At 39.2% G+C, this 15,602-nt stretch overlaps 1 protein-coding gene across 1 annotated transcript in view; it reads left to right on the forward strand.

Annotated features, from left to right (window-relative positions):
* ATP8A2 (ATPase phospholipid transporting 8A2) overlaps positions 1–15,602 on the forward strand; it is a 336,147-nt gene that overhangs the window by 67,998 nt on the left and 252,547 nt on the right. The window contains exons 9-16 of the mRNA XM_064504996.1: positions 595–722; positions 1,788–1,899; positions 2,594–2,759; positions 5,239–5,366; positions 6,565–6,642; positions 8,619–8,707; positions 9,439–9,483; positions 10,817–10,892. Coding sequence (XP_064361066.1) covers positions 595–722; positions 1,788–1,899; positions 2,594–2,759; positions 5,239–5,366; positions 6,565–6,642; positions 8,619–8,707; positions 9,439–9,483; positions 10,817–10,892 — 822 coding nt within the window. The remainder of the gene's footprint in view (positions 1–594; positions 723–1,787; positions 1,900–2,593; positions 2,760–5,238; positions 5,367–6,564; positions 6,643–8,618; positions 8,708–9,438; positions 9,484–10,816; positions 10,893–15,602) is intronic.

Raw genomic sequence — 15,602 nt, forward strand, 5'->3', positions numbered from 1 at the left:
TGAGAACAAAGTACTACCAACTCAAAATGGCTCAATCACTTACCCAAGTGAAGCTGTTCATAGATGAAAAGCAATGGAGTATTGTATATGTGGTCTCTTAGATGGACTAAGCTATATGCTATGTTACAGTTGCATGGTAGGTTGATAATTAATCTTTAGTGGGATCAGAGCACAACTTCTTCACTGACCTAGGAGCAACTATGCTCAGAAGTGACTACATTTAGTGGCATTAACACATCAGCAGAGCTTTACTTTTGAAAGGAAAGCCAAGACTGCTTACCTCTTCTTACTTCCTTCTGCATGTGTGCAACATTGTGCTTTGTGGAGGTGACTTTCTTCCCGGCTGCTGAGAGATTGTATAGGTAACTGACTCTTTCTTGAGTAGAGATTTATGCTAGGCCTAAACTAACACAGATAACATCTATGTCCATAATGGAGAATTCTTTCTTATGGGGAAGAATCACTGGGGGGGAAAAACCCAAACACCTAAAGAAGTTTGAAATCTTACGTGTTGAAAGAAATTGCAGTTTTCCTAGCTTGTCTTCTGTTAACAAATTTTTTTTGCAACTATCTGCTTTGGATTGGTTTTTACAGGGATTGTGTCAAACTGCTAGTCTCCAGTCAAGAGAAGAATTGATGAAAGTGTCTGGAAGGATAGAATGTGAAGGGCCCAACCGGCATCTCTATGACTTTGTTGGAACCTTGCGTTTAGATGGTCAAAGGTATCAACTTGACAGCAAAATCATGAATTTCTTTGGTTAGGAAAAATATTTTGTTTGCTTTCTGTCTGCAACACTGACTATATGCATGGTTTTGGAGATAACAATGAGCAGCTGTGAGTTGGATTATCTACTGATATAAGATGGCATTGTTCTGTCTTCCTGGGGAGTCTTCTGCAGTAGAGGTCTGTAACCTGGTGACTAAGGGACTGGGTTTTCATGGAAGCTCTACAGACACTATTTGCTTGTTATGGGAGAGATGGCTTTTCTGGAACTGTATTTAATAAAAAGTGACATGGGAGGAAAGAATGGGAATTTTTTTTGTTTGGTTTGTTTTTTTGAGTTGTCTTGTTGGAGGACATGTGTAGAAAAAACTGGAAACCTCTCCGTTCCAACAGGAACCAAATACTCCACCATCTTCAGATCTGTACAGAAAAGTCATTCCAGAATTTGGAGTCTTTATCAATGTGACTTTGCTCTATTTCAAATATTATAAGAAAAGAACTTCTGAAAATATAGGGTTTAGTATTTCAATTTGTAGAACTTTAATGGTCAGTAAAAGTATACAGGCATCATCGTCCTGCAAAAAAAACTGTACTGCTTGGGCAACTCAGCTGAATAGTGACGGGTGCAAGAATAGTAGAAAATTACCTGCTTCCCACTTGACAGTCACATACTGTCTTCCCAAAATGTTGGTTAGATGACTTCTTTGAGGTTATAGTGTGCATGGAATGGACGATCTATTTGCAAGTGTAGTGCCTAACTCATGTTTTCGTGCTAGAGCTCCTATTAGCCAAAGTAAAGTTTAGAGGAGGGTTAAGGCTGCCAAATAAGTTTTTAAGTTTTGGGAAACTGCAACAGCTCCCTTGTGTAACCTTACTGCCCTTAACAGGGATTAGGCTTTCAGAGCACTGGAACCTGTGTACTATATGGACGGTGTAAGATTTATAGCTCATTAAAATACTTTCTTACTCTTGCTGCCTTTTTTTATGAGAGGGAGTAAGGCTGAAAGGAGAAACACTTTCCTAAAGTGTTGTGATGAATTAAGATATACTTCTTGCTTTCCAGTCCGGTTTCTGTTGGTCCTGACCAGATCTTGCTAAGAGGTGCACAGCTGAGGAACACTCAGTGGGTCTTGGGTATTGTCGTGTATACAGGACATGATACAAAACTCATGCAGGTAAAGCTTTTAGGAGATCTGAAGCATGTTCTCATTGAAGTTAGTGTGTTTTCATGTATTTTGCTTGTCTTTAAAACTTGTTCATGAAAAACAACTATGAGTGAAGCCTTTATAAATAAGACAGAGGCCTTGAGGGATATAAGGAGTTATAGATACCTCACTAATATGCATATGTGTGTGTGTGCATATATATATATATGTATAAATAGTACAATATGTAAGTGAAAGTAATTATATTTTACATAATGACTTGCATGGAACCTGGACAACATCTAAAATTCTATGAAGTTTTGCAGTGGAAGACACGTAGTGTCCACCTTCTGCCATTTTAGAGCTTTGAGATAATTAGGTTAAGACTACAATCTTTGTATTGCCTTAATGATAAGGAGTGCCTGGAGAGACCAGAAGCATGCATGTGCTGCTTGCCTCTGCTGACAATCAGCGGGATGGGCAGAGAGGAGATGAGCATACTGGATCTTTAGAAGAGAAGGGTCTTCTCCTCCCATCTTCTGTCATTTTAGGAGTCAATATGCCTAATGATTCCATTACTATCTTGTTGAACTTTGCAAACAATATGAGTAAGATAGAGTTGAAGTGGCAAATTTTGTAACCGACTTAAAAATTATGACCAAGTTTGCTTCTGCAATCTTCTCCTGTACAAGCTATTACTAAACCTTTTTCTGCTGCTGTTCAGAATTCAACCAAAGCACCTCTGAAGAGATCAAATGTGGAGAAAGTAACCAACATGCAGATCCTGGTGTTGTTCTGTATTCTCCTGGTCATGGCCCTTGTGAGTTCTGTAGGTGCCTTATTATGGAACAGAACCCATGGTGAAGTTGTCTGGTACCTTGGCTCAAATGGTGAGTATGCAGGCAGCGTACTATTACCGTATGAGCAGACTGCAGGGCTAGCCAGGCTCTCAGTTTTGTCGAATAAATACATAAAGTAAGAAACAAAGGAAAAAACATAAACAAAGCCTGTCACTAATTTTTGGTGACTCAATACATTTTGGGTACAGACTGGAATAGTTTTTAACTTATTAGTAAGGTTTCTGTTAATAAAACCTTCTAAGGTTGGCTAAATACCACTGGGCCACTGTCTGAGTGGGAGGGAAACCAGGAGAAGAGAGGCAAGAATGATTCTTGGGTTTTTGGTGTATAAATGCTCCCAGTGTGCCATGCAGCCAAAGTTCCAAAGAGTTTGTCTTTGGAGTAGGTCAGTACTGCTGCCTTATCTATCCTATCGGATTGTACCTCATTACGGGGTAGTGGGTATCAGTCTGAGGGTACTGACTTCAACTTTATGCTGATTTACATGAGAAATGAATTTATCTATCTGTGTCCTTTTCTATGGTTTGCCATTAGAGATGCTGACCTCCTGTCACTGTTGTGGAGAAAACTGTTAAAAGTATGCTAAATATTATGACACTTGTGTATTATGTTGTTTTAAGAGACACTTTGGGTTCTGATTTTGTGTCACTTTGAGGACAAAACTGATCTCTTAGTGTGCTTATAAAAGGGTTTTATTTGGTTTCATTTATACTCCTTGGATTTATCAATTTAGATAAAGATATGGGCCTTATGCAGACACTTAAGGGTGAAATAGAAATTGCTGTGCAGCAGAGACAGTTTAAATTAGCTACTTATAAAATGAGTTAGAGGCATCTTGAGATGCAGATCCAAAAACAGTCTCACTGAAACTGCAAATGTTCTTTTTACTGGTGATGGTAAAACAGATGGCAAAGGCTGCCTTCTGTTTCAGATGAACTTCAGTTGTGATAATAGTAAAAAATCTCTTCTAGAGGGAGCATGGGAGCATTTCATATTACAACTACCAGAAGCCAGAGTCAAATATCGTCTTCTAGTAGCAGTAGCAATGACTTTCAAAGCCTCTTCCTCGCACTCCTCCTCATTTTTAATGAGGAAGCTTAAATTTGTGGCTTCCAGTGACTGAAAGAAGTAATACCAACAAAAACAATTGGAACATGAAACTCTTGAACTTTTGCTAATGTAAAAGAGGTGCAGCTTGATTGAAGCCAGTGGTATGCTACTTGTAACCAAGTATGTGTGAAACAAGGGTAAGATCTAGAAGTAGTCTAGGTATGGATGCATTTTTGCATGTTGAACACACAGTTTCTATCACTTCTGTAACTGTCACAGATGGGAAAGATACTTTTGTCCTTCAGGCTAGGCAGGTAGATTTGAATTTTTAAACTTAAATATTTAATTTCTCTGAAGACTGCATTAGAAAAAGGCTTTTTCCCAATCAATCATATGTGCCTCTGGAATTCCATATTTTGTCTAAGTGGCTTTGATCAGTTTATGAAAAGACATGTGCGTTCAGACTTGAAGATGCCTGGCTCCAAAATTCAAGTCTGTGTCTGATCCTTGGTGTAAGGTTCAGCAACTTTCTCTGCTGGCTTCTGTCTCCTCCAAATTTGCTCCCCTGCCTCCTTCCCAACCTCTTTGTAATGCTGAACACCCTTTAGTTGTGGGCTGTGAGCCCACTGTATTGGGTCTGATGCTGAATGAAGTGCCTCCCTCAGCTTCAATAAAAGTGTAAGACAATAGACAAATGCAGTGACTTTGGAAGTAGAGACCACCCCTGGTCAGCACCACAGACAGTCACCTTTGTCCTGAGTCTTCTCAACAGCAGACAGGAATGGAAGGAGCTCAAATGTTTTCTGTTCTTCCCTTTAGGACCAGTTGTGCTGACAGGTTTATTTGGGCAACTTATCCAGTGTTGGCACTACTAATAAAAGCTCTTCTGCCTGAACAGGATGCCTTATTTAGTTTAGTGTGACTGTTCTACAGTCATCTTGTTCATAGATTTGTTGAATGTGAGTAACTTCTCAGTTTTGCCAATGCTGACAGCTTTTAGAACAAACTTGTCCTTTACTACTTCTCCACTGAGACACATAGAACACCTTTTGAAAAGTAAAGTAATGTTACTTTTAATTAGTGCCTCTTAATTGGGGCAGTTGACACACAGACAAATCTCTAAATTTGGGTTATAGTGTGGAATATCATACTTCGCACCATCTGTTCAGCATAAACAGTGCAGAATACATGTTCTATTCTGTAATATCTAGCCTTACCAATCTTGCACTTCTCACCTGGCATAATATGCTGTGTCTCCAAGCATGTGTTCTGTAGGCATTTTGTGTTTGTGATGCTGAAATCAACATTGAAAAGGCCCTTCTAGTAAGAGCCTTAGCATACTTGAATATTTTAGTGTTACTAAATATCATCAGGCCAGCTGTAGAAAGATGATTGCCCTTCTACTGTGCCACTCATATTTCTGCCTTCTGGATGATAATGTCTGTCCTTTGGTCCACAGAAATGTTGTCTGTCAACTTTGGATACAATCTGCTGACATTTATAATCTTGTACAACAACCTTATTCCAATTAGTCTTCTGGTGACACTGGAAGTTGTCAAATTTACTCAGGCTCTTTTTATAAATTGGGTAAGTAACAAGAATAGATACGTTAACATCACCTTTGAAAAGTGAAATTGCAAAATATATTCACGCTGAAGTCTTTACCGGATTTTCTAGTGACTTTTATCATGCAAATTCTGTGAAAGATGGAGAAGTTTAGAGAATTTAGTTTGTATTTCCTGTGAAACACAGAACTAATTAAAAAAAGTTTACTTGTAAGAAGCTCTCCTGTGCAAGCGATGATTTTTGTGTATCAGACTTTCAGGATGGGAGAAACGTTCAACCTCATTGGTTATTAAGGGAAGTCTTTCAGGTGATTAATGTTTAATAAACAGCTTTTGAAAACTCTTTAGTACCTTTATAGCTTCTCTCAGCCACAGCAGATGGAAAGACTAGACTCTTTTCTTTTTGTTTTTTACTGAGGCTGGCCTTCAGGTCACCTCTATTGATATGAGCCATAGTATTTCTCTAAGGAATTAAGTTAGCTGGTGCTCATACTACAAAAAGGTGATCTCTCCATTCAGGCAAGCTTTGGCTTTAAAGTGCGTTTCTCTTCAGTTATGAAGAGAAACAATTGCAGTGATGTCTCTTAAAGGTGAACAGTCAGAGGAAGAGAAATGTTGCTTGTCTTGATATGCATTCATCCTTTGTCTTTCTGTAAAGTTGTAGGTGTTTGTCTAAAATGCAAGTAAACAAGGTCCAATTCATGCATGTTCTCTGAGCTGTTTATAGTGTATTGGAGACATTTGAGATGGCTTTTCTGAGAAATTACTTTGCTGGTTCATAAAGCAGCTATTTTGCTGACCCTCCCAATTAAATGCAGTAATAGGAGCAGAGCCGATTTCACTGAGTGAGGCATTTTGTGTCTCTAATCGTGGTTGTGGCTGGAGTAAATTGTATCATTTCTGTGACTTTTTAAATAACTTTGAATAGTTAATGCCTGCTAGAACTACTTCTTACTGTACTGAATTCTTAAAAAGATGATGTGATGAGGAAACTGCCCGTTACCTATAACTTAATTAGGCTTTTCTCATGTTTGTGTAGTGTGGAGGTATACTTTGGAAACGAGATCGCAATTTTGTCAGGCATGGTGTTTGTCTCTAGCCTTCAGAATCTCCACCAAAGGCATTATAAGTCATTACAGCCAAGTTGGAGCTGACCAAAAGACGACTGGAGACTAGTGTTTAATTTGCATAGTTTAGGTCTAATTTTGCTCTTCTTTCAGGACATAGATATGTATTATCCTGAAACAGACACACCTGCAATGGCCAGAACTTCAAACCTTAATGAGGAACTTGGGCAGGTAAGAGAACCTGTTCATAAACGTCGTGTCTATGACATGATCTTGGAAGGTGGGAGGTGTGAAAACATGCTGTCAGAAGGTGCTCTTTATTCTCTGCTGTTCTGTGGCCCACATGAAAGTACAGAAGTTCCTTTAATTAGTTTGTCTCACCAGCACAGAGTGATAAGGCATCACAGGAATAAATTCAATGTCATATAGGCAGTTTTAAGCCTGGGAACTGAACCTTTACTTCCTATGTTCAAGTCCAGTGCCTGAACTCCTAAACTGACTTTATTCTTAAGAGTTTTGAAGAGTTGCTCTGTGGTTGTGACACTCTACACCAGAACAGAATGTGCATGACCTATCTTGGCTGAAGGGCAGGCCAACAGCCTGTTTTCTTAATTCTCCACAATTCTGTCCAGAAATGCAAGTCAAAAAAACCTGCAGTTTTATTCCTAGTTTGGGTTGTGTCCCTTCAAGCATTTCCATTTTCCATTCAGATGAAGATAACTTTTTTTCTCCTGACTACTCAAATCATAAGTATGTGACTTAACCATGTAAACTTCATACTTGCTATGAATTTAGTCATAGAGACAATTTGTTTATACGCAAAATATGTATTGACTGTGTGCTGCTCAGCAGATTGATTGTCAGTATTCTTCCTGATTAATCAGGTTCGTCTTTTCCTTAGTATTATTAAAAACCTCTGATTCATATTTGGGTTGTTTAAATGTGAAAGCATCAGCCATTAAATCATAATAGTATTTGGGTGTCTGAAGTAAACTGTATTATGTGGTGTAATATCTTGTTGGCCCATGCATTATTTTTTCAGAAACTGCTTACTGCTGATGCCAAGTAACTAGACTGAGTTTTTATTCATTAATTTAATTGCTTGGTCACAGATGTGTTTTTAAACATTGTTTGACTCCTACATTACTTATGAATTAAGTTCTTCAGATTTTGGGTACTCACTTTGACTTCTAACTTACAGAGCCTCTGACTATAGCATTGGAAATAAACATTTCATGGGCCCTATTTAAAGGTTTCACTGAACTAGTAATTTTGGTCTTTAGTGCAGTCTCTTTTAATCAAATTGCAGATCTTGGGAAAGACTTTCTGACTCTCTCGGCAAAATGTTCTGGTCTTTAAATTGACAGATTCCTGTATTAGCACCATCCTTTCCTAACGATTGCTGATTTAAAATGTACTTGATCCAGAGGTAAGGCAATTTGGAATCTAGGTGAATCCAAAAGGAGGAAAAAACCACAAAAATTGGCTTGCAATTAATGTAGATCTGCTGTGGCCTACTGAAGGTGCAAAATCTTGAGTCTTAATACCACAAGAAGTTGCATTGCTGTGTTAATGTGGTCTTGAGTTCTAGCTGAAAGTCACTGTTTTCATCAGGGATTGTTAACTTGGGTTGTGCTGGCTGTGGCTATGCATCCTTTTTGGTTTCAGGACTGGCTCATGACAGTCTCCTCTGGATACCAGAGGAACAAACTTAGGCTTACTCCTGGATGTTCTTTCCACTGTACTGTTTGGAGGGGGAGGGAATTCAGTGATCTTTGGATCACAGGATGTTTTGTGTTTTAAAATCTGAGAATTATTCAAGAACCTGAAGAGTCTTCATTTAATTTCCAGTCTTGCAGATTGATGCTAAAGCGGTTGAAAAATTCGCTGAATCTTTCAACTAGCATAAACAAATACATCTCCATTGACTATGGTGGAGCCTTGGCAACTGAGAGGAACTGTCTGGGCCTTACTGCATTTGGAGATAAATAAAAATAATACCAATAAAGAACTTTGGTTTTTTTCTTCTTACCAGTAGCTTCAGTAAGACAAATGAAGTTGTAATAAGCCTGCATTGGCCAATACTGTAATATTGCCAGACCTTATGTCTCTTTTAGAATTTTCCCCCATACTTAATCTATTCTCCACGTGTTTGAATTTTGTTACTTTGCAAGTTGAAGATTGTGTAATTTTTTTTTTCCTTACAGGTAAAATACCTGTTTTCTGATAAAACAGGTACTCTAACATGCAATATTATGAACTTTAAGAAATGTAGTATTGCTGGAGTGACATATGGGTAAGTATGGCTTTAGAAACTTTGCAGCTTAGTATATGTTTATTAATGGTACATAGTTTTATATCAGAACGGAATTAGAACATTTTTTTCTTCAATTGCTTGTGTATTAGTATATTTTATAGTTACAGCTAACAATTTTAATGTCTTGGAACACAAATTGAAATGCAAATCTGGGAAGTACTTGAAACGGGGATGATCTGATCTGCTGCTTAATGTGCCAGTCATGATTTAAATTAAACCAGAAGTGCTAAGTGCTAAATAACTTCCGGCCTGATCCAGAGGGAAGCAGATCCAGCAAATTTCATTTTTTTGTGACTTCTTCAAATAAACCAGGATTTCACCACACTCATAACTGTAATCGTAGCTGTCAGCAGTGAAGAGTTCCAGGCCATGCAGAAGGGACACCACTTACTGTTGTTTTTGTCTGTTTTTGTCAGAAAGGCTCCCTTCAAATTCGTAGCAGTTGGCCTTCTGAGTCTTGAGCACTGTCTTTGGCTCTGCTTAGCTTTAAAAGGCTAGACTTAAGATCTCCATACAAATTGGCCTTTGAGTTGCATAATATTTTTAATTAGATCTCTTGAAAGGCAAAAAACTTGGTTCAGGCCTACAAGCAGCAGACCCCATGGTTCCAGCATATGTTTGTATATGTGATGAGTCATTGATCTGTCTTCTGTCTATTTTCTAGCTTGCAAAATGGAATAAATATTCTTTTTTTCTCTCCTACCCCTTAGTCACTTTCCGGAGTTGGAAACAGAGCGTTCGTCAGAAGACTTCAGGTAAGTGTATTCTGACTAAGATGTTTGTGTTGTGTATGGCAGTGTGGTGACAATCTGTATAAACAGTCTGTTTTCAAATTTGAGACTGAAACAAGCCCAAGGGAGTAGTGTTGTTTGAGTATAGGCTCCTGCTGGAAGAACACTTATACAGAGCTGGTGGGTGGTGATACAACTTCTCTTTTGCCTAGAGGGAAGACAGGAGCGAGGCAAGGGGTGGAGGATAGGCTGTGGCTAGGCTAGCTTGGATGCATGCCAGTGTACTTTGTAATTGCAGACAACCAAGCTACAAGCTGAGAATAACTTCTTTACAGTACACTTCCTTCTCTAGCTAGAAATTGAATGTTACCCTTTGCAGTCACTAAGTTCAAGCCTGACAAGAAATGGAAAGCATTTTTCTTACATTTTAATATGTGAAAACTGGAGAAGAACTGGATATGGAGGTGTCTCTTGTGTCAAAAGAACCACTCTTTATTCAGAGACTTAGTGAATAGAGGGGTGGGGTTTGACCTGTTCAACAGAATGGAGTGAAAACCTAGAAGGAAGCATTATGTCACAGGTGTCACTGTAGCATATTCCTATTGACAGAAAGAGGGGAAGAGCCAGAAAGGGCTAAAGTGGCTTTGAATGACAAATACAGGTAAGAAGTGAGTTCTCACCTAAGAAACAGGCAGACACCAAATGCTGTTGGGAAGCCACTTCTTACTGAAATAAATTAAGCTTCTTTGTTAAGCCTGTTAATATTCATGGTCACCTTTTAGGAAGGCGTATTTCCCATATAACCTGTTGCTGCTTCCACTGAGATGGAATTTCAGCAGATGCCTCTGTTTCTTCCATCATGTTACTGCTCCTGTCATTGTCATCTTTTCTCTTTTTGCATCCTTTCTTGTCAGTTTTGTGGAAGAGTTCTTCCAGGTTACTACCTGGAAAGTAGTACTGCTTCTCCAGGGTTCAATTTAGAGCAGAACCCATTCTGACAAGAGAGGAGGAGCATGGGGATTTTGATCTTTGTGTTTCAAAGCAAGTCACCTTGAAATGCATTCATTTCAAGGACACTTTAAAGTAGCTTCTGCTACATCTGTCCTAGGAGATGGGTGGACACTTGAAACTTGTCAGCCACACCTTCAAGCAAAATCACTTTGGTTTCTTGTTGGTGTTCTGAAGAACTTGATGTGCAAAATGCTGAAAATGAGCAGCAGTCATATGATTTATTCACAATATTTTCAAGGACAGTGTAGTTTTATTTTAACTTTTTTCTACTTCTGAACAAGATAAAAGAACTAATAAGAATGGAAATGTTGCCACTGATGTTTGAAAAAGTTTTCTTGCTCTGCAGCCAGCTACCTCCTTCCACCAGTGAATCATGCGAATTTGATGACCCAAGACTGCTGCAAAACATTGAAAATGATCATGTAAGTCTACTTTTAGAATATTGCATGCCTCCTAAAAGCCCTATTCTACGCCTCTCAGGAGTGGAATGGTAAACAAATCTACTGGTGTTGTCAAGTCTATTCTAGTAGGAAATTATACAACAGATGTGAGCACTGAGGGAAAAGGAAGTGAAATAGCCTCCCCCACCCTGCCTTCCTATCTACTTGCGTGTCTATTGAATTGAAGGAACAATGGCATTGATATGAGTACCAGCTTCATATAAAATAGCTTCATATACACTAGCCCATATGGAAGACGGCACCTTGTAGCAATTGGTGGTAGAAATGCTAACCCATGGAAAAAAAGTTGCCAGTTTAGTACAGATTCTTTAAAGAGTAGTCTGACATCCATACCATTAAAATATTGTTTTTTAACAGTAATCCAGAACATTGCAAGGGGCTTCTTGTGTCCTGCTTTAAATACTATAAACAGTGGAAATTACTGTGTAAGGAACATAGGAGTCTTAATCACAAGCCTAAACCCAGATTGAGATATTAGTGACTGGTAATTTTAGGTCCTTAACTGTCCTGAAGGGACTTAGTCTGTGGGAATGTCAGTTCATTGCTTATTCAGAAGGTATGCACCTATGAAGCTTATGACTGGACACCTGTGAATTCAAGCCACCTGTGAAAATATGATCTTTTTCTTCCATACTGCAAAAGCTGTCCCACAGTAGGAGGTCTGGCTGTTGGTGGGTACACGCTGAAATGAAAAACTTAATTAGCTGGTTGCTGAGTGTAATTTCTGGAACTTGGCTGGCCAAGTTTAGTATACGTGTCTAAAATAAAAATACAGTTGCAATATACAGTTGGTGCACAGCAAAGCTTTTCTTTCTGCTTTGCACTTTACAACACTTCAGAACTTGAAATGCAGCATAGTGCAAATGCCTGGAGGAACATATAGTTATAATGCATGACACTACATTGCTTAAGGTGATGGACCTTGAAGATGGCTTTTGCACTTTAATCTTCAGAAAGATGGCCCTCCTAGCAGGAAATACTAGTTTTCTGTGTGGTTTTTCTAATCTTCATCAAAAAGAGTTCCCACTGCAGATCACTTGCCACCAGGATCTCTGTTGCCTCTCGTTCCATAGTATGCCTGTTTATTTAGGTATAGCTACAGTTATGGTGTATGAGGGTTGCTGGCTCAGGTACTCATCGTGCATTATAATGCTACTGCTTTAAGTGTAGGCTGCAGGTAAAGTTTGCTTGAGCTCTTACTGGCTGTTGCTTTAGAGGTCTACGCAAAAAAAGTTGTTTAGGGCATTTTAATAGACTCTGCAGAAAAGACAAGTATTGGATGGGGTGTGAGATGGAATTTCTATTCTATCCTTCAGATGACTCTTTAATGTTGGGGTATCTTTTATTGTCTGATCCTCTCTGTGTAGTGCTTCTGCCTTGGGAGATGGATAGAAAATGTGCTATTGCAGCAGACAAATAGAGGATTTAGGTAGCTTCCTTAGGTTAAGGGTCACTTATTCTAAATATAGTTTAAGTAGAAATTTCCTTTTTACAGGCTGAACGCCTATGTACTTGTGCTTCCTTTGGCTCTCAGAGCAAATAAATACCACTGTCACTGCACAGTGAGCTTTCAGAGGTTAGCCCTACTGTGTGAACTGAGTCCTAAGACAAGCAGTGAGGAAAATCCTGGCTGATGAGACTTCAGGTGTGCCTTGCGTAGGCCAAAGACATCTTCTGGAGCCTGACCGTGCTGGACAGATGGATGCAACCCTGTTACAAGTGATGATTTAGCACAAGACATACAGAATGCTAGGACTACATGTAACAGTTTTCAGTGTGGTTAAATAGGTCTACACTTCTGAAGTTGAATTACAGAAGATTGTATGGATCACAGAAGAGTGGGAGAGGAAGGGATCTGTTGTTTCTAGCCCATTAGCTATGTGCACTGTGTCAGCTGTTAAGGTGCACAAATTGCTTGCTTCTACCTAAATCTCTTTAGTGTCATAGTTTTCATCACTAGCTGGTATCTGCAGATGCCATTTGCAGGTGTCTTACAATCCCCATTCATTTAGGAAAATGAGGTGATGAAACTGAAGTCTAATAGCACGAACTGCCTTGTGCGTTCAGATGCTGCTGTGTCTGTCTGAGCAATAAATTCAGCTGGAGCTGTCGGTAGGATAACTTTCAGACACTACATGAATGCAAGCTGCTTACAAGTATTGTCTCTGCTCTTGAATTTTCCAGTCCAGTCACAAGTATTACTTTAAAGCTGTCTCAGTGCCAAGTAATTTTTTTTTTCAATCTGAAAAATACCGTGCTTCTCATGGGACTATCTTCCATCTGCTAAGATGATTTTTAGCATCACATATCACTTCTCAATTTTGTAGCTCTTCTGGGCCACTGATTGTAAGGATTGACTGATGGCCAAGTCCAGTCTTGACTTGTGGTCAAAGAATTATTGCCTTGTATAAAGCATTCCAAGGCAAAATAATCTGTCTTTAAACTGTGTGGAGGTTTCTCTTGACTTCTCTGGGGGTTTAATATGGAAGGCAGTGCTAGGTTTGACTATCCTTGTTTCCTTGTAGCTGCTTCCACTGGGTGAGCCCTGCAGTTGAGCCATGGAAGTAAAGCAAGCTTGTTTCCATAGAGGAAAATGCCTTAAACTATTACTATTAGAATGAGAAAAGGTCAGCTATTTCCAAAGACTGAAAAGAATGTTTGATGAACATGCTAAATGATCTTTATCTTGGTGCTTTCAAGTTGCACATGCACCATGAATAAACTCAGTTATGAGATGCTGGCTTTTTTTTTCTTTAACCCTGGCTATGCATATGATAATATGAATAGGGGGAAGAAGATGAAGGAACAAAAGAAGTAATAAGCCTTGATTTCATCCTAGCCCTCTGTCTTACCTATTTAGATTCTCTCCTTCCTCTACTAACTCCAGTTTCCACCTGACCTCACTTCTGTGGCCCCAGTAACCACTTGGGCAAGAAGCAGCCACATGCCATAGCTGCGTATGCACAGATTGATTCAGTGAATATGTGTGATGATGGTTTAGTGGTTGGCCAGACAGAATGGATAACTGTTCTGCTCATGGTGAGCCTTTCCCTCAGTGGAAGCTTTCATTTAGATCTTTCCAACATGTCTGCTTATTTTTATGAAGTGTGTGGGAACTGAGTTTTTTATTCCATCGGACTTTGAATTGACCCCTATGGTCAGATGATTCTTATTTCCTTAAGAAACCAGAACAACAACAACAACAACAAAATCACTTCACTGCTTACTGAGATAAGAAACTGGAATTTAGAATACAGTAGAGGGAAAGTTGGTTTGGGCTATAGGAACCTTTGTGAAGTTTCAGTTTGGAAAGTAACTGTTGCCTGAAAACTGTCAAACTGTATCATTCATCAACGCAAAAACAATTAAATTGTAGATTGAGAAATACTTCCCTCTCCTGCTTTTGCCCTTTTTGTGCATGGGACTTTGGTATTTTTCTTTTGCTCCAGCAAAAGGCAGCTTCTTAAATTATAGATCATATTTCAAGTTTTGGACAAAGGTAAACTTGCATTTAACTCCATTGATATTGATGTGTATTCTGTGTTTGTGCTTGAAAGATCTTGATCCCCTCCAGTCTCACCTGCTTCACTGTTTTAGAGGTGCCCAGCTAGATGAATCCTCTTACTGTGTTCTGCAGATATGTGATCTGAACTTCCTACTGTTATGTTCATTTAAAATATTTTTAAGATGGTGAATCATAATCCCCTCTGGTAATAAAATGGACAACTATTTTACTAGCGGTCCTTGGCAGGATGTGCTGCTTTATATGCAAAGTGGCAAGTTTGTTAGACATCCCATAAATTTCTGAGCAAATGGCCTGGAAATGGTCAGTCAATCCAGTTCATCTGTATTATGAATGGAGGTACGGATCCAATATTGATATGATGGAATGGAGAGATGCATTTGAATGTTAAGCTCTTCCTGCAACTGCCTTGTCATGTTACGAGGTTGTTGGGTAGAGTAATGCAGTTCCTATCTTCAGAGTGAGGCATGGGCCCGGATAAGGACATACATGGCAAGTGTGCAGGTGCACAGCTCCGCAGAGTGCAGCTCCCCCCCAGCCCCCCTCCCCTGCCAAGTAGGGAAGAAGAGATTATACAAAGGGATGAAAAATTCAAATACAGCTTCCTGACTAGTGGTCTGTACCCTGCTTGATAAACAGTGGTATTGTGCCTTCTAGATAAGGCAACTGTACATTCATCAGAGGTAATACCTTGCAGACAATAATTCAGGGACTGTTCCCAAACTCTTGAGACAGTATGTTGTAATGTGTTTGCAGTTTTTTAGCTCGAGGCTGATGTGCAAGGTAAGTTTAGCAAGTGGGTTGTATCGCTGGCATAGGTGACTATACACCAGGTGTTCAATGGGTTTTGATAAAGCTTTGGAAAAGGGACAGACCTGTGCTAAAAAGAAGCAAAAGCTTTGACACAGCTTTTGGCACCTGGGCATGAAAAATGGGGAAGGATAAACTTAAAAGGAGAGCTACCTATGGACAAATAACCAAATGACTAAAATATGCAGCCTCTGTTCCTTCTGCAGATAAACAGAGAAGAAAAATAAAGGGGGTGGGAAGAAATAGAGCTGAGCTTAAACAGAGCTGAGCTTAAAAAATGAGCAGGCAAGGAATGTCTCACAGAGACCAGTAAGAAATTTAGTAGCAAAATAGCTGAG

The sequence above is a fragment of the Dromaius novaehollandiae genome, chromosome 1 (assembly GCF_036370855.1).
Source record: "Dromaius novaehollandiae isolate bDroNov1 chromosome 1, bDroNov1.hap1, whole genome shotgun sequence".
Lineage (NCBI taxonomy): Eukaryota > Metazoa > Chordata > Aves > Casuariiformes > Dromaiidae > Dromaius > Dromaius novaehollandiae.